A 20,002-nucleotide genomic window follows, 5' to 3' on the forward strand; every position below is an offset into this window, starting at 1 on the left:
GATTTAATTAAAGGTATACATTATTTTCTTTTCAGCATAAAATGCTGGAAATATTGAAGTATATTAAATAAATTTTACTCTCTATGAAATTTTTTCCACATTGGACAAGACTGATTTAAAAGCATAAAATGTGACTTAAAATAGGAACTTAAAATAAAGACAACCCCCTCCCCCCCCCCCCCCCATGATAATGTTTACTGTATTACCTAGTTAAAGTACCTCATAAATTTTGCTATATACCTGATAGTAAAAGTGCTCCCAGGGGATGATTTTCTGCATAATTAACATGGTCATTCTCCAGGGCACAGATAGTCACCAAGCAACCCCTCCCCCATATATGGTATCAGTCGAAAACAATAAAAACATCTTATTGAGAAATAAGGGTTACATTATCAATATCATATTAGAATACAAAAATAGGGAAAATGTGTGTCAACCCCAGATTTAAAACAAAAATGGAAAGGGGGGGGGGGGGGGGGGGCAGCTCCCAAGTGCCTGTGTGCTGCAATAGACAGAAGATCAAACAAATCACAGAAATAGTGTGTTGTTACATGCAGCTTTTAATTACTTTCTAACATTAGTTTTTATGGATACAGTATTACAATTACATGTGTATTTTTTTAGTTAATTATTATAAGATATTGTAACAGTCGATTGAGTGAAACTGTTAAAAAAATCGATCTACAATAATGTTTCACATACGGAAAATATATTGTGTTTAGTTCTTTATGATATACGTATTTGGATTCAAGATAGGCACCAAGAGCTTTGACTGACGGACAAAATATGACGTATCACCTTTTGGTTGAAGGCACGCATATTGCATCAATTCCATTCCGTGAAATTTATCGGACTCTCCGTGCTAACAGGTGCTGAGACGTCACATTCTGTCAACTATGCAGGGCGCGAGTTTATAAATCCAGTAGAACTGTACTGTATCACTGTTTACAAATATAAAATGTTAGTGTAACTTTAAAAAAAATGCATTCTTGTCATTATTTCAACCAGATGGAAGACGTAATTGACCACATTAATAAACTAAACACAGTCACAACACAGAGAAAACCAAGAATTCGATCCACCAATCTCCCGATCTCTCGCCAGTCTTGTGTAATCCTAGCAGAAGCCTCCTCGGAGATCATCTTGTCGGAGATTGTGCGAATGGACTCCGATAAATCCCTCATCGTATCGTTATTGGACACTGTGTGCATTTCAGGGGCATCATGTGAAGGTTCATGTATCCCCTGGTCCTCTAAAAGACCCCCACCTCCGTTAGAATACCTGATGGACTTTCCATATTGCCCAAGACAAAGTATCCTCCTCAAGCAAGTATCATTCAAGGCAAGCTTTAAATAAAATTTTGTACATTTTTGTACATTACATATACATGTATGTTTGCAAATTAAAAAAAAAAAAAACAAGCATTCTGAGAGTATTGCATTAGCAATACTAGTTCCCTACCGGCAAATGTAATCTGGTTTCCGTTAAATAATTCCGTCAAAAATCAATGAAGCGGAACGAAATGCAAACTTGATCTGTAACACTTCAAGGTAAAGTCACATAACAAAAATCAGCTCAATATCTGCAAGCGTTTAGAAAAAAATTGAGGAAAACCCTGAAAAATTGAAAAGGTCCTAATTGCGTCAAAAATCACTGAAGCAGAACGAAATGCAAACTTGATCTGTAACTCATCAAGATACACTCACATACCAAAAATTAGCTCAATATCTGCAAGCGTTTAGAAAAAAGTGCGGAAAACCAAGTGGGACAAACTGACAGACGGACAGACAGACAGACGGACGGACAGACTCAGAGGAAACCAATAGTCCCCTCCGGTTTCACCAGTAGGGGACTAAAAATTGCAAATTAAAAAGAAAAGAAATCAGTTAAGGAAAGAGTATTTTCTTAAGAAGAACGGTGCACCAACTTTTCTTGCAAAACTTACTCTTTGTAACCAAGCTGGTACGCGTTTTCTTCTTCCACTGTCATCACATAGCGAGATAATGAATATGGACAGCAGGAGACTTATTGATGTTAAAATCAAAATAATCAAGTGGAAAATGGCTGAAATAAATAAAAATTTTGATAGTTATGTACATGCATTGTGGCAACGCACTTTGAAAAAATTACGCACTTTGAAAAAATTTTTCAAAGTGCGTTAATTTTGGGACAAAATCAACGCACTTTGAAAATTTTTTTCAAAGTGCGGTAAATTTGGGACCAAATCAACGCACTTTGAAATTTTTTTTCAAAGTGCGTTAAGAGTGTACATCAAATTTTTTAACCATGTACACACTTAACGCACTTTGAAAAAATATGTATAAAACAAAAATGTTGGACTTAAATTTTAATAATAGACAACATTATTATCTCCTCGCAACGTTTGAGGGGATATAGTAACGCGATTGTGTGTTAGTGCGTGTGTTAGTTTTTCCTGTGCGAAACGGAAGTGACGCAATTTGCATCGGGATCGATGTCAAATGCTGCCTTGATTTATAGAATATGCTTTTGGGGAAGGAATGCTCCGCTTTGCGGTGCCCTTGTTTTGTTGTATTTCTTTCTAAAAACTGATGAATTGATCAATCCTCATCGACAACGAAGAAAAAACAGGTTGAAGATCCCTCAGCTCAACTCTTTATCATTCCTACCCAGATATATTTATTTACATAACTCGTACATCTAAAGGTCATATTTGAAGAAAAAAATAGAACCTTCTAAATACAGTAAAAAAGCACTGTATAAGGAAGTCTTTAGTTAATCGAAATTTAGTTCTTTTAAAACTGAAAGTCTATTTATGTTCATTTTCAGGAAAATCAAATTAGCTCAAACTCCTAGGTCAAGGTTAAAAGTTCAGATATGTTTTTACCCAAAGCAAGGTCACAAGAAATACGCATGTGGGACATGAAAGTCAAAGCTCCGCCCAATCAAAAGTTATGGACAAGGTTAAAGTTTTTTGCGGATAAACAGACAAACATCTAGACAGACAGACGGACGGACAGGGAAATTGTTATATACCAGAATCTTAGATTTTTTTTTTAAATTTGATATATATCTAGCCTTATTATGATATCAAAAATTTAAGAGTTCCAGTCGAATGAGTATTGTGGCTAATGTTTTATTTTATTACTATCAAATTAATCAGTCTAGCGTATGTTCATATTGAATATAATAGATATATATATATAGAGAGAGAGAGAGAGAAAGAGAGATAGAAAGAGAGAGAGAGAAAGAGAATTTTCATGGTAGAGAAAAATCATAATTGCTCCTTTTTCCCAAAGAAAAATGCCATACTTTAAATCACATATCGACCCCTTCATCCACTGAACTTATTACAGAATGGATTAAATAAAAAAGGAACGAAGTTATGCAATCATTTCTAAAAGACCTTTTTCCCTTTTATAACATTTACGAGAACTGTCGGGAAGAAAACAACACCTAAAAATCTTTAAAACGTCTATATCTCAGATCCTGAAGTGACATCATCACTGAAAAAGTATTAAACCAGGTTCAAATAATTATTTATCATACCTAAAATTTGCAAGAATATTGACCAAGCCGTGCAATTTTTTTTCAAAGTGCGTTAATATGGTCGATATTAACGCACTTTGAAAAAAAAAGTAAAATTTTTCAAAGTGCGTTAACGTGGTCCCAAAATTAACGCACTTTGAAAAAAATTTTCAAAGTGCGTAATTTTTCAAAGTGCGTTGTAACAATGCATATTTTAAATTTTTAAAGTTTATTAAGGTATAATTTGATCTTTCTTATCCAGAACATATTTCAAGAATATTAAGCGCTTTAACTTTAGGAATGAATCGGGTTTTACCTTTTAAAAGGGGCTTGGGCAAAAACCTTCATAGAATTTCATAACTTACCAAGGTTCGGAACTGTAGTGTGATCAAATGTATTTGTCTCAACGAAGACCAAAACGATCAATGACTCAAAAATCATAAGTCCAAGACCTGCAAAATAGAAGTTATTTCAAACGTATAACACCTAATATTAGGTAAACACTTTTTAACTTGAATTCATTTTCATGGTACTACAGACTAATTGGTATACAAGTAAATAGTTTATCACGGTCATAGTTTAATATTTAGACAAAGACATTAAGCCCTAAAAGAGTAAATTCATGCGGTGAAACATAATATTACAGCCTTGATTTTAGCCTTGATATTGTCCAAAAGTGCAAGTACAATGCGGCAATCAAAATTGCTTCACTTCTTACCAAATGTAATTTTCTGAGCGGAATGTGAAGGTATAGCAAAGAGAAACGGAACCAGGAAACAGGCAATAATGGAGGGCCAGGTGATGACGTAACGATAAAAGCTGGTCTTTCTCATCGTCGTTATCGTCACCACAAACCTCTGATACTCCTCCGGACAGCAAGAATACTTCCTACTGTTGATGGAGGCCGTTGCTTTTAAGATTTTCCACTGAAAATCGAGGTAATTTTCTACATTGATTTCCAACTTTTTTGTCGTATTATAGTAATGACCATACAGTCCTAATCTCATTTCAAGTGAATTGTGAGTCCACGGAACAAAAGTTAAAGAGCATGTCTGGGTATCATATGGGAACAGCGCTAGGTCCATTGAGCAGTAAGTGGACAATGTTTTGTGGGGCACGTAGATGGCAGTGCCGTCATAGCTGATGTATACGGAAGCTTCAGATGACCAAGATGGCCCCGGCGCACTGTAAATAAGTAAGTGACAGATTGGAATTGCTGATATTTCATATTCAATGGGAGTACAATGTGAATAGGGAATAAACCTAGGTTCTAAATTGTGGTCGGTACCCGATGGTTGTGTGGAATTTTATTACCGTTTTTCAAACCTTTAACTCAGCAGATATATTTTGAACTTACTGTAGAAATACAAATATACGCGAGCAGACAGACTCGCGTTATCACGCGAAAAAAAACGCGAATAAAAAGTGATTTACAGTATTATTTATCATGTATTTACATGTAGTAACTGTCTATGCTGTGCATATGCACCCATGCTCTGAATCACATACGAAGAATTAATAACTGTAAGTATTTATCAACCACTTACAAGTTTTCAATTTCTATATCTGGATGCCAAACACTGTTGTATGGAAATCTTATGGATTTAATGCCTCCATATTCTGTAGTGTTCCAAGTCAAACGAGGATCTTTCCAGATCTAGAAATGAAATGAACTTCTTACATATATCAGTCTTTGTTTGAAGAAGGGACGGAATTTGTACATGCATTCAAAATTGATGTATTTACTACATGCATTGTTACAACGCACTTTGAAAAATTACGCACTTTGAAAATTTTTTTTCAAAGTGCGTTAATTTTGGGACCACGTTAACGCACTTTGAAAATTTTTACTTTTTTTTCAAAGTGCGTTAATATCGACCATATTAACGCACTTTGAAAAAAAAATTGCACGGCTTGGTCAATATTCTTGCAAATTTTAGGTATGATAAATAATTATTTGAACCTGGTTTAATACTTTTTCAGTGATGATGTCACTTCAGGATCTGAGATATAGACGTTTTAAAGATTTTTAGGTGTTGTTTTCTTCCCGACAGTTCTCGTAAATGTTATAAAAGGGAAAAAGGTCTTTTAGAAATGATTGCATAACTTCGTTCCTTTTTTATTTAATCCATTCTGTAATAAGTTCAGTGGATGAAGGGGTCGATATGTGATTTAAAGTATGGCATTTTTCTTTGGGAAAAAGGAGCAATTATGATTTTTCTCTACCATGAAAATTCTCTTTCTCTCTCTCTCTTTCTATCTCTCTTTCTCTCTCTCTCTCTCTATATATATATCTATTATATTCAATATGAACATACGCTAGACTGATTAATTTGATAGTAATAAAATAAAACATTAGCCACAATACTCATTCGACTGGAACTCTTAAATTTTTGATATCATAATAAGGCTAGATATATATCAAATTAAAAAAAAAATCTAAGATTCTGGTATATAACAATTTCCCTGTCCGTCCGTCTGTCTGTCTAGATGTTTGTCTGTTTATCCGCAAAAAACTTTAACCTTGTCCATAACTTTTGATTGGGCGGAGCTTTGACTTTCATGTCCCACATGCGTATTTCTTGTGACCTTGCTTTTGGTAAAAACATATCTGAACTTTTAACCTTGACCTAGGAGTTTGAGCTAATTTGATTTTCCTGAAAATGAACATAAATAGACTTTCAGTTTTAAAAGAACTAAATTTCGATTAACTAAAGACTTCTTTATACAGTGCTTTTTTACTGTATTTAGAAGGTTCTATTTTTTTCTTCAAATATGACCTTTAGATGTACGAGTTATGTAAATAAATATATCTGGGTAGGAATGATAAAGAGTTGAGCTGAGGGATCTTCAACCTGTTTTTTCTTCGTTGTCGATGAGGATTGATCAATTCATCAGTTTTTAGAAAGAAATACAACAAAACAAGGGCACCGCAAAGCGGAGCATTCCTTCCCCAAAAGCATATTCTATAAATCAAGGCAGCATTTGACATCGATCCCGATGCAAATTGCGTCACTTCCGTTTCGCACAGGAAAAACTAACACACGCACTAACACACAATCGCGTTACTATATCCCCTCAAACGTTGCGAGGAGATAATAATGTTGTCTATTATTAAAATTTAAGTCCAACATTTTTGTTTTATACATATTTTTTCAAAGTGCGTTAAGTGTGTACATGGTTAAAAATTATGATGTACACTCTTAACGCACTTTGAAAAAAAATTTCAAAGTGCGTTGATTTGGTCCCAAATTTACCGCACTTTGAAAAAATTTTTCAAAGTGCGTTGATTTTGTCCCAAAATTAACGCACTTTGAAAATTTTTTTCAAAGTGCGTAATTTTTTCAAAGTGCGTTGCCACATTCTAAGCTTACCTGTTGGAACATAAAAGTGGTGGTAATCGTTTCCTTTGCTGCATCCTAGAGATGTAAGAAAAATACTATGGTTTCACCAATGTAAAGGACAAGCATGTTTATGGAAAAAAAGGTTTCTTTTCGAAAGGTTTACTCGACTATTAATTCATTAAAATCAAACTTGCTTGACTAGATCCCCCCTCCCCACCCCACCCCACCTTTAAATGAGAGGGCATCCTCCGCCAACCCGTGTTTTATAAAGAAACATGCATGTTAATTATAATACCTTCCTACCGTCACTGAGGAATCGCTCCTGACAGGTATTTAGTGACTGTTCATGCTATCCAGAATCAACGGGAAATAGGTATACATATACGTGTACTTCGATTTCTACAAAGCGTATTTTGCGTAAAATAGCTATTTAGCAAATGAAATAAACCGGCGAAAAACAAAACTTAGGGAGCCGACTGGAGTTTTATTGTGTAAAATCTGCAAAAGAAAAACTCTTCAGTAACTTACACTAACTTTAGTATTATCGCCTGTGTGGCGCAGTAGTTGGAACACTTGCTCTAGAGTCGCATAGTAAGGAGTTGATCCTTAATCGCTGGTTCGAATCCATTGTGTGACGTGGAGACCAGTCCTTTTCGGATGAGACCATACAATCCGACGTCCCATGTCGCAGTAGGTGCTGACACGAAAAAGACCCTCACTGCTCAAAGGCCGTAAGTGCCAAGAACAGATCTAAATTTGCAACCCTCCAACGGCAAGTGAAAGATATGTCTCCTGGATCAGGGGTTCCGGTTGGGGAGGGAGGAGCTCTAATGATTATTTAGTGAAAAATGCATTTAATTTAATGCTTTGAAAATCGTCTACTCTGCCCCTTGGTATTAAGCAAACAAACTAAATGCATAGTAATGATCAGGAAGGGTGCCCCTTCCAAAATTGCGAATTTTATGTATATATATTTACATTTGCTGTGTTTTTCTACTAAGCCAACTGTGAAATTGATTTGAAAGTCATTATAGGATTAAACGTTCTTTTTTCAGAATATATCGATGTGTAAACTCATGCCTTTGTACTCACAAACTGGATAAAAAGGCGAAGCACATTCATGTAAAGTTTGTGAGTACAAAGACATGAGTTTACACATCGATAAATTCTGAAAAAAAGAACGTTTAATTCTTATAATTCTAATCACGAAGTTTTAAAGTTATTTCAGTCTCTTTGAAGCCTCCATACAATCTGGTATTTCTGTACAGCGTAGGAATACTTTATGCCGCGATGTGGAAATGAATCGCAATCGAGATGAACGTCGATAAAGTTCAACTTAAATTGTCAAAACATTTTATAAAATAAGCTTATAAAAACTCTTCGAATATTGTTTAAGTCAACAAATATCGTAAATACAAGTAAACTTCAAAATAATTCGTCCTTGACCATGTTGACAATATATCGACATACGCTCTAAAACGAAAGTAGCAGACCGACAACAACCAAAGACGGGACAGAATATAGGATGTAGAAAAATGAATTTGATGCTAGTAAGGCAACACTTTCTACCATCGGCTCATACATTCACCTCTGTCGTTGGCTCGCGTATATCACAGTGTTAAGCACAAGAAATAGTGCGTTTGTTTTAATTCATTATAAATAATTCCCTGCGCTAATGTTTGTTTTTAAGGTAGATATTTCCTAAATAGATATAGAACTACTAGTATAATTTGAAATAATCCTTGGAATATCATGTTTTCTACTTAATGTCAAAAATTTTGACGCGAGCCCATTGCTGAGGTGTCTGAGAGAGGAACGAACGACAACTCTGCATAGGAGATTGGTAAGGCAAGAGTCTAAGGTACGTTTCTCTTTCCTATCACAGCGCTACCGAGAACTGAGCTGATTTGTTTTGTAGGCCTATTAGGAACGTCATGAATATAACTTCAGAGATTTAAAATTCACACTGGTGATCATAAACATAATATTCCAGTCTGTCAGTCCTGTATGTCCTCAGTTTTGTTTTTATTTAATTTCAAGTTTCTGTAATTGTTTAGCTAAAACACAGAATAGAAGTAACGATTTGTTTAATTTTTTTTTTTACAATAAAAGCTAGGTCAAGAAAGTATAGTTCTGATTGAGAATTTATCGATGTGTAATCTTTTTCTTGAATTTGCTCTCGTCCAATCAAAACACAGGAAATCAATAAATAAAATTAAGATTGGAATTATTTTCGTGTATACTCACGCGTAGAAATATGCACGGAGAAACTCGCGCTAAAGTGGCGTCACAATGAGATACAGAGACGTTAATGAAAATGTCACGATATAGGGCAGCGAATAATTCAAACATTGAATGCTATTGAACATGTAAAATGTAAATATAAGGAATGTTTTAAAGCTTAGTTTGAATTATTGGTGTGTAAATCACACAGACTTGCACGTAGGCATATTTTTCATGAAGCGCTAGCGCGCTTCATGAAATATGCCTACGGGACAAGTCTGTGTGATTTACACACCAATAACTCACACAAAACTTAAAAACATTCCATAAATATAGAAACAAAACAGAAATGAATGTTTGGTTTAAACAAGGAAATGTTTGGTTTAAACAAAGAAAGCATGCCCAAAGTCGGATTCTTGCCTGGGATAATAAATTTTTAACCCATAGTATAATAATTACACATGGTATATCTAACTCTCAATTACACCCCTCCGCAAAATCCCAGTCATTTACGCTTTCAGAGAAAACAGAGACAAACTGTTTATTACCATTCTCTTCTACAATAAGTCAACGATTTATCTATACAACCATGTATGCCATGCTTATTTTAATTTTCATTTATCTCTGTAAACAGCGTCAAAACTCTGTTCGTCGATTGGAAAATTCGTCTCATACCACTGCTCGCAGACTGGAAAATTCGCCTCACACTATAAAGTGGTACGTACTTATCTCTAGCGGAATAGGTTCATGGATTTTGATTGGCTAAAAAGAACTATGTTTTTAAAATTACATCGGTAAAATATTTTTTTTCATGGAAAATAAAACATAAAGAAATCTGATTTATTTGCTGGAATATATTTAAACACAGCTGGAATTGTATTTTTAAACCCATTAATATTTAAAGTTTGCTCTCTGTCCGAGATTAGTACATATCACTTCATGTTTTGACGCTGTTTACGGAGATAAGTGCATGTCATACATGGTTGTGTAGATAAATTATCGAAGAATGTAATGGTGATAAACGGTTTACCAGTACATTTTCTGTGTATTACTTTTGAATAATATTGAAATGATTTTTTTTGCCTAAAATTAAAATTGTCCAACAGACTTTGATTTTAAACATGTCTTTTTAATACCAGAAATAAAATTTTTGTATCAAAGAAAGATTTTCTGATACCAGAGAATATATATATATATATATATATATATATATATATATATATATATATATATATATATATATATATATATATATATATATTCTCTGGTATCAGAATTTTTTTCTGCAAATACATATAAAAGAAAGGAAAAAATGGTGCCTTATATAGTTCAATCTGTATACATGTACTTACTAGTTCATCAACTCTAATTAGGTCGTACATGAGTTGAACATGGATTGGTGTACTGAGATCTGTGGTTGGTCGAACTGCTGTGAGGTAGTTTTTCATGAGATCATTATGTAGTCTTTGTTCATGGGCAAAAATGTCTGAAAAGTAAATTTAAATGTTTATAATGTTAATAAACATGTAATAACATATGGTAACAGCATTCATCAAAGTTGAATTAATTAATCCGGAATTGTGTATCCTGATCTAATGTATTAGTGAAACAAGTTAAGATTGAAATCGGTCTGAACCTATGGTAGAAATTATTTATAGCATTTTGGGGAAAAAATAGATGATTATTGTGTTTTTGCAACCTTTGCAACACCGCCCATGGAAATCAAATACCTACAAGCTAATTCAGAGAATTTGTGTCCCCCGCTTAGGGGAAAAAAGAAGAGCATGCGTAGTTCGGCCTCGGGGGCGGGAGGGGGGGTCGGACCCCCCCCCTTGATTTGTAGAATTATTAAATGTATACATGCAAATTGAAGGAAATAAAAAATGCCGGTATGGATATAAAGATTTGATTGCTTATTCTTTAATGTGTGTATAGAGGATTCTTTTTGTATATAGAATATTTATCACAGTATAATAATTTTTTTATGAGTTTGTACAAGCCAGACGTCATAACTTTTTCATTTCACATGCTGCACCCCTACTAATGTTATTGTGATTTAAATTCAAGACACGTGGTGTAGGTTGACCCATTCTAAGGTTATAGGGTAGAACAGGTTTTATAAATAAAATTGGCAGTAACAAGGAAATTGCTGTAATCTGTTTCTTTCAAAAACATGTCCTAAAAAAATGTGTTTCCAGAATTTTCTGAAAGATTTTTAAGATTTTAAACAGAACAATCTACTTTTAAGTAAATGATCATAAAAGGGAAGATTAATTTTAATTACTAAAATTAATCTTCCCTTTTATGATCATTTACGGCGAAAATTGGAACTTTAAAAGTAGATTGTTCTGTTTAAAATCTTAAAAATCTTTCAGAAAATTCTGGAAACACATTTTTTCAGCGCTTTGATTGAGTCTCAAAATATTCACTCATCAGTCAAACAGGAAAGTTTATATTTTTTTCACTGTTTTGCCTAATGATAAAAATTGACCAAGTATGTTTTAATTAGACAGTACATCAAGCATTACATTGTATTGTAGGACAGTTATATTTTTATTTAAAAGCAAAATTAATTAACTTGCAATTAAAGAACTTCACTCGACAGTCCAATTTTCCTCGGGATGTTTCGCACATATCCATATCAGTCTTTCAAAAAAAAAAAATCAACAAAAGTGTTCTTTGATGAGAACTTCGCTCTAAGTACTGTTATCAGAATATATTCTGTTTATCCTTCCCGGTGCTTATCTGCATCACTCCCAAAATTTACACTCATCAGTCAAACACGAGATTTCTCTCTTTTTCAATCTTTCATATACCCAAACTAGGCATTGCATAAAATAATAAACAGCAATGAAAAAAAAAATTGTCGAAAAATCCTTCGACATTATTACTGCATTGTTAATTTAGATTCGTATGAAAGAGAACAATCATATAAGAAAATGTGAATGAAAATATTCCATCCAGTCTTTTTTTTTTCAAAAAAAAAAAAATATATTAGAAAATATGTTAATTGACACCTTATTTTCAATACCATAATGTAAAACAAAAATGGACTTCATTGATTGACATTGCATTGTAGTGCAGTGCAATAAAATGCAGTTAAATTCTTATTATGGTAAACAGTATAAATTCCCTTGCAAACAAAAAAAATCTCTAGTCTAGTCTAGGCTCTCTAGTCTGTTTTTGAAACCTTTTTTTTCAAAGCATAAAATGGAAAAAAAAAAGTGTGTGTATTCAATCAGTTTTTAAATTCAATTAAGAGAAAAAACAATGACTAAGTTAATTTTGATTGTACCATTTGGCAGGCATCACAATGTATCGCATTATATTGCAGCAGAGTGCAGTATGTTGCAATTCCACTGGTATTTATACAAGCACAATTATTTTAGTTGTCAATGTATTAGAAATATTCCCCACCATCCACCCTGCAAAGACAGCTTTTATATACAATTTGTCCTTGTGATCGAATGTTTATTTGGAAATTTGCATAATGTAAGTTTTGTTTCAATGTTCGATAACTCAAATTATGTCCCTTTGAACAACGTAGACAAAACGATCATTGATTTCTGCTTTATATTATGTAAATGTTTAAGCAATGCTAACGAGTAACAGGCTTGTATACTATATACACTTAACAAAACTTCTAAGTGTTCACTCTAATAAATGCATTTATTAAAAAAGTACATGATGGAATATTATGATATTTTCAAATTATTATAACCAATAGGTCTTCTCAACAATTCTCGAAAGAAAATCACTTATCACCGATGAAAACCAATGTCCCGTGACGAAGCTTAAAGCTTACATGAATTCTTAAAAACACAACATTTGCATCAATGTACGACTTGTTTTATACCAAGTGGCCGTATTCCGCCATATTTCTTTCAGATACCTTGTCTTATTGTAACGATATATACCCCAGTGCCCTCGTTACACTTGAGTGAATTTTTGGTTTGGCTATCGAGGTGTGCACATCTCCGATAGTAAAGTATTTGGGAACACATGAATTGATGAAAACATTTTAAAACCATAACAGATAAAAACAGTCATAAAGATATTTATGAATAATTATCGTTTTGAATAATATACTTTTGTAATTGCAAGTTTGGAAGAAAAACCATAGTTGCGCGTGTTTTTTTTTAAAAGCATACCAGTATATGCATACTAAACTTGAAAATAATTCACAGTAAAACTCGTACAAACAATTTGCAATAATCTATTGTAAAAACGGAACAAACAACCAACCAGCGTATTCTGGTATTTGCCATGCATGCCCACATGCATTCAAATACAATTGATGCATATCGAGAGAACACGTCGAACGCGTGTAAACTTATTCATACCTGGAAATAGACCACTGTACCCATTCAAAGATGTGCACATGCCGAGTGATTTACACCTTGTATTCCATTTATTGAAATATGCATCACAAAAAAGTAATAAACTCCATAAAACTCAACAGTAAACACGTTGTCACTTCATCGTACAGCCTAGCACTCAAATACACTTAGTCCGTGCTGATCAGATTTTGGTCAGGGAAAATATCAAAAGTGAAAAAGGGAATTAGTACAGTGCTACCTTGGTATATTGCCCTCTGTTATAATGCCACCCTCGCTTATTGCCAAGAATTCTCGAAGAACGGATTCCCCCCTTTTGTTAATACACCCGTTATATTGGAATCCGGGATGTTTCGCGCCGATTCTGTTTCGCACTGAGATGGTTCGCGCCTGGATGATTCGCGCCGATTTAGGTGCGAAACATCTCACGATTTATTTTAAATATTCAATGACATTTTTATCCATTTTAAAAAATTGTTTATCAATTATAAGATATACATATATAGATGTTGTGTGTTCAAATGCATGACTTAATAATACATGTATGCACTGCCAAAGATTACGGATCGTGTTCATCAAATATTCCATGAGGATTTAATTGTAATTAGTTGTAGATCGAAAGGTGAGAATTTATTAATGGACGTGTTGGTAGTCAAACCAGCAATAATTACTTAATTAGATGGCGGTATTATAATTAGCATGGTGTTAAAATAATACATAATTATACATACATAATTATATGCTATGTATACTTCAAACACAGACATAAATAATTATGTCTCTGCTACAAATATAATCTTCTTGAATTAAAAAAAAATGTTTCAAAAAATATCAAAATTTACACCATATAACATGTTTAAAATCTAAAATTTTGTTAAACGAACTTCAGTAGGCTAGCACATATTTGTACAACAATGTGGGGCGAACCATCTCAGCGCGAAACGGAATTGGTGCGAAACATCGTAGCGCGAACCATGCTTAGGTGCGAAACATCCCGTTACCTTATATTGCCACCCCTGCTTATTGCCATCCGCCACTGGTTTTGGGAAACAAAAGGTCAAATTATATAAGGAAAACCCTCGAGAACAACGCCAATTACCTAGAGCGGGTCGGTAATTTGGACAACACACCCGTGCTTTGACAGTGGTTACGGTGGAGCGTAACGGGCTGGACAAGGAATTCAGCTAAATTAAAAATAATTGGTGAATAAAACTCAAAATTAGCAATGTCTTTGACGTGTTTTTCTAAGATAGAAGAATTATTTCATCACAGTAATGGAAATGTCAGGCAAGAGAAAGCGTACAAATTTGGATTACGAGAAAAAAAATTGATTGATCAACATTCGATCTACATGTATTTGATTGTAAATCGCCGATTATTGCTTATCATGGATAATGCACCAAACCATAATAAATGCAAATATTCATTTGTGTCCCCTTAGATTAAGAAGCCATTCTATTGATCAAAAGGAAATCCCACCTCTATTTTTAGACTACTATAATTCCGCACGTGAAAATATAAAGGCATCTGTTACCCCTGAATTTTTCATAAATTGTTGGGCACAGATTGGGTTGATTGATAAATATCAAAACAGAATCGGAAGAGAAGCACACAGGTACCAGCAAACATAAGAATGCATGTTTATTACAACAGGTTGACGTACTCTGACACGTGACTTGCCATTCGTCATGACACTTTACCAACCGAACTTTTTAACTGATTCAGAAATTCTTGAGACGGTGAAAAAAATATACTTTCGATTCAGATGAGATTAATAATAATTCTCAAAACTTTTTTAATACCGAGAGGCTTAGCGGCTACTGACATCTTTGTTATCAGGTTATTAAATTCTTAGAGCATGGCGAAAGAGCAGGGAATTGACAGGTATTCAATATTCTGACATTTTGTTTCTTTTCAGTAAAAATATTGTAAACCAAAAAAATAATGACCTCTTTTTCAAAAAGAAACGAGAGCTTCCCTTATATGTATGTGCACAAGCATGACATTAACAGACTGTAACTGAAATGAATTACGTAAAGTAACTATTTTTTTGCTTTGATTACCCACTGAATTGTAATTTATGCCAGAATTTGTTATATTGCCACCCTCGCTATAATGCCAAAATCTGCCTTGGACAAAAGCTGGCAATATACCGAGGTAGCACTGTATTTGCGCGACTGGGTAAAAAAAAAGAAATCACTTTTAAAAAGTTTGATTGCTGATTATCTAAAAACTTAACTGGGTAATTTGGTGTACGAAAATGATTTAGAACACGACATGAAACCATCTAACCAGAACACAAATTAACAAATATACACACACGTGGAGCGGGGGGGGGGGGGGTACCCCCTTTTCTGAGAGTGTCTTTCAGTTCAGGCACGTAGCATCTAAAAAATAATTGACACTTTACCTGAAAAAAAACCTTTGACAAGCAAAAAAAAAAAAAAAAAAAAAAAATAATAATAATAATAATATGAATAAATTAAAATAAAAAAAAAAATCTCCAAAATCCCCTTTTGTGGTGGTGATGGGGGGTTGGGCAACTTTTTCGACGATTTGACTATAGTGCAACAAAAAGTGGAGGGGGTCAGCCTTTTAATGTGTATTTCATACTAAACAGGGTGCTCAGAAAAAAGTGGGAGGGGGCACCCCCCAACCACGCGTTCTACAGGCCTGTCTTTTACGGTTGACTTTGTAAGGATTTTTATCATTTTAAGACTAGCTTCCCCCCCCCCCCCCCCCCCAGTCTCATCCAACATTATTGTACATTTTACTCAAATATTTTTCTGCAGAAATTAAAATGATAGTATGAATGGAATCTGTCCCGCCTCTGACTACGGAATTTTTTAATGCTTGTTTTCCTTCTTCACTTCCCCCAATTTTTAAGTGCCTTAACTTTTTCTTTTGCTTGTCGATCATTTTACTGTCCCCCTCTCCCCCTCGCATACACACATTCTGAGAAACGGTGCTACGTGCCTGTTTTATATGCATGTAACGGAAGCCTTTCCTGATTGGAGAATTTCCGCAGGCAGTCTAAAATTTGGTACTATTCAATTTCTAAGACTTGTCTTTTGAGAAAATCTTAAAAGATAGTTTAAGGATTACTTGAAACCCTAACCGCAAGATTATGGATAAATTTATTTTCTGCATTTTCAATACAAGTATTCTCTCTCTCTCTCTCTCTCTCTCTCTCTCTCTCTCTCTCTCTCTCTCTCTCATGTGTAAGCATCCATACATGTAGAGCAATAATGCATATAAAATCCGATGTAGTAAAAATAATGGGAAATGCTATAGTCTTTACAAAGGCAGATCAAGGAATTTTCTGGGGCAGGGTGGATCAAACCTGCTGAAAAAAAAATGAAAAAAAACTACACCCAAACGAAAGGGGAACTAAACAATTGAGAAAACTATATTTCACGGGAATTGAAACATGTGGACCCTTCTCATGTACTTTCCCGAGGAAACGAAGTCAGTTTTTTTGTTTCTTTATACCTATTAGAAGCTCTCGAGAGAGGGTTCCTACCAGAAATTTTCGGACCAAAAAAAAAGAAGAAGATAATCTATATCAAAAATTAAAAAAAAAAAAAAAAAAAAATTCCGGGGGGGGGGGGGGCACTCTCAGGGGCACTTGTTTTCCTTTCCTATAAACTTTATTAATTATAAAATAATTAATGAAATAATACACATGCACGCAAATATATTTTGATAATTCAGTCACATTACAAAATTTCTTTAAATATCTAGAACGTGTAAATATGTGTTATTGTTAAAAAAAAACATTTGATGTAATGTAATAATTAGTACTGTTGCATCGCCTCGTGATATCTTTTGCAATGCGAGAATTGTTGATTCTCCCCACTTTGCATTTGGGTACACGGTAGAACTATTTCAATTATCAAATATTACTTTCATATATACTAATAGTGTAAGACTTACTACTTCAATGTATATAAAAACATGTACTGTAGATTATGTTATATACACATAATTATGTCTGTGCTTTTAGGTAATTGTATCAATCGTGCTTGTAATTTGTGACGCCTAAAAGGGCCCTGATTTGAAAATAATCTGTCTACAGAAACAAATTGTTCAGTGTGTGTTAATTTAAGATATATTAATTTTATATCTAAAGTAGTTGAAGCCAGTTCATTTTACGTGACGTATTTGATCAAGAAAAATCCGATCGTTTTCCGACGATTGTTTAAAATATATTGAAAAATGTATTCTATATATTCCATCCCCCCTTTCATTTTCTTTAAAAGATGTAAGATCCGTATCAAGAATGCATGTATGTTTATGTCATAAATTTGATGTAATGAAGCCACATTCATGAACGTTTTATTTGCGTGACTATATTGTCTCTAATCAGGCAAATACCAGTGTCATTTCCACCTTCGACATTTTCCCTGACCAAAAATGCTGATCGGCAGGGACCACGTGAGTTCAAGTGCTAATGACAATGTGTTTACCGTTGAGTTACAAATGGAGTTATTTCTTCTGTGATGCATATTTCAATAAAAGGAAAATAGGAAGTAATTCTTTCGACATGTGCACATCCCTGTAGCGATAGCAGTATTTCAGGTAAATGGGTTTAAAGTGTAGCGTTCGACGCGTTCTCTCGGCATGCATGCATGCATGTGTAACTTGAATGCGTAAGTTGCATAGTATGTGCTTATACCGTTTAGCATGCATAAAGCTCAAAGTACAGTGTCATTTGCAAAAAAATGCATGTGGTAGCCTTTTCGTCTTTATTGTTCAAATATATATGTATATCAAACATGCATTTGTCGTTTTGATTTTCATGCATTGCATCTTAATTATTCAAAATTTATATACTCCTTTCCAGTTTTCTATGAAATTCCTAGTTTTGGTAGGATTGTTAGATTTATGGCATGTTCTAAAACTGCTTTATCGGAGATGTATACAGGCCTACATATTTTCGGTCAGTTCATGGCGTGTTCCAAAACTTTGCTATCGGAGATGTGTACATGTCGACAGCCAGGCTAGAAAATCACTCAAGTGTAACAAAGGCATCAGGGTTTATATAGCCGGTAAAATAAGTGAGCGAATCTGAAAGAAATATGGCGGAAAAGGGAGTACGGGAATGAAATAAGTCGTACAAGGATGAAAATATCACATATTTAAGAGTTCATGTCAGCTTTAATTAAAAACAATAAATCTGTACTTTGCGACATGTGCTTTGTGTAATCAGCTTCTTTTTGTGATCATTATCAATTTTTAACAACTGGTTTAACTAAAAAACACAAAACATGGGCAAAATGACCATTGAGGAAGGAGGGAGAGCTGTTGGAATGTTGATATATGGATCATCCTTATGACACATTTTACTAACTTTTATATCACTGTTTATTCGTCCTTGATATTACTTTTAAAAATTTACAACCAGTATAAAAATCCATTTAAACACATTTTCTATAGGTTATGTCTCATTTTTATCGCCAACTTATCCCAGTTTGAAAGCTTTGGACAAAATTTAACCAGATCGGAAGTCATCTGGATCTTCGTCTTAGGCCAAGGTTTCGCGTCAAAACCAGGTTAAAAGATTGTTACATGGTCCTGAACTACTTTAGAAACATTTAAAGCAGCAACTTCAATGGTAAGAAATTGGCAACAAATTGGTGCTCATGGCAGTCCAATATCATCTCAAACAGTCTGAATCATCCTTAAAGAGGTACACTTACTTGCGTAACGCCCAAGGAGGGTCTAAGTGTTGACAAAAAGGCATCTGTGTGATGCACTGGCCTGCCAACTACCCGGATCTAAATCCCATTGAACACATTTGAGACCTTCAAAAGGAATGTCCAAGCCCCTCCCCCCTCCACACAATTTCAACGGTTTAGAAAGACCCATGCAGTAAGTGTGGCAGCAGATAGGTCAGCCTCCTATTCAAGGGTACATGGTATCCATGAGAAAAGGATGTCTTGTAATAAATTGAACGAGTGGTGGTCTTACTCCATAGAGATTATTTTATGTGAATTTTCATTTTGAGGGTACATCATGTCCTTGACACTTTGCTTTAAAGTCTGACGAGATACTTACATTAAATTTACGCAACATCGAACTGAAATATGCATCATCAACCATGAATTAAAGAAATTATTTATTGTATGCATTTGTTCTTTATAACTTAAAAAATGTTAGGTGAACACTTAGAAGTTTGGTTCAGTGTATAAGACGTTAGAGAGACACTCACGAATGACCATGTGTTAAAGTCAGAGTAAATAACGGTTACGGGTAATGTCGCGTGTAAAGGACTTAGTGTGAGCTTATCTCACTAAACAAGTACTCTTAAGCAGTATTGAAAAAGCGTCTTTGATTGTTCTACAAAGTCATCGGCGCTTTGTTTGAGTCTCAAAATATTCACTCATCAGTCAAACAGGAAAGTATATATTTTTTCACTGTTTTGCCTAATAACAAAAATTGACCAAGTATGTTTTAATTAGACAGTACATCAAGCATTACATTGTATTGTAGGACAGTTATATTTTTATTTAAAAGCAAAATTAATTAACTTGCAACTAAAGAACTTCACTCGACAGTCCAATTTTCCTCGGGATGTTTCGCATATAT

At 34.2% G+C, this 20,002-nt stretch overlaps 1 protein-coding gene across 1 annotated transcript; it reads right to left on the bottom strand.

The window, feature by feature from the left end:
- Positions 1-594: 594 nt before the first annotated feature.
- LOC133181440 (neuronal acetylcholine receptor subunit alpha-10-like) lies at positions 595-10,570 on the bottom strand. Its single transcript, XM_061315949.1, has 7 exons — positions 10,427-10,570; positions 6,882-6,926; positions 5,055-5,164; positions 4,226-4,692; positions 3,873-3,959; positions 1,946-2,064; positions 595-1,346 (listed from the first exon to the last, which is right to left on the bottom strand). The coding sequence occupies exons 1-7, from the start codon at positions 10,520-10,522 to the stop codon at positions 996-998; spliced, it is 1,275 nt and encodes a 424-aa protein (XP_061171933.1). The 5' UTR covers positions 10,523-10,570; the 3' UTR covers positions 595-995.
- Positions 10,571-20,002: the final 9,432 nt, after the last annotated feature.

The sequence above is a fragment of the Saccostrea echinata genome, unplaced genomic scaffold (assembly GCF_033153115.1).
Source record: "Saccostrea echinata isolate AGI-Se365-2 ecotype Australia unplaced genomic scaffold, CSIRO_AGI_Sech_v1 ptg000008l, whole genome shotgun sequence".
NCBI lineage: Eukaryota > Metazoa > Mollusca > Bivalvia > Ostreida > Ostreidae > Saccostrea > Saccostrea echinata.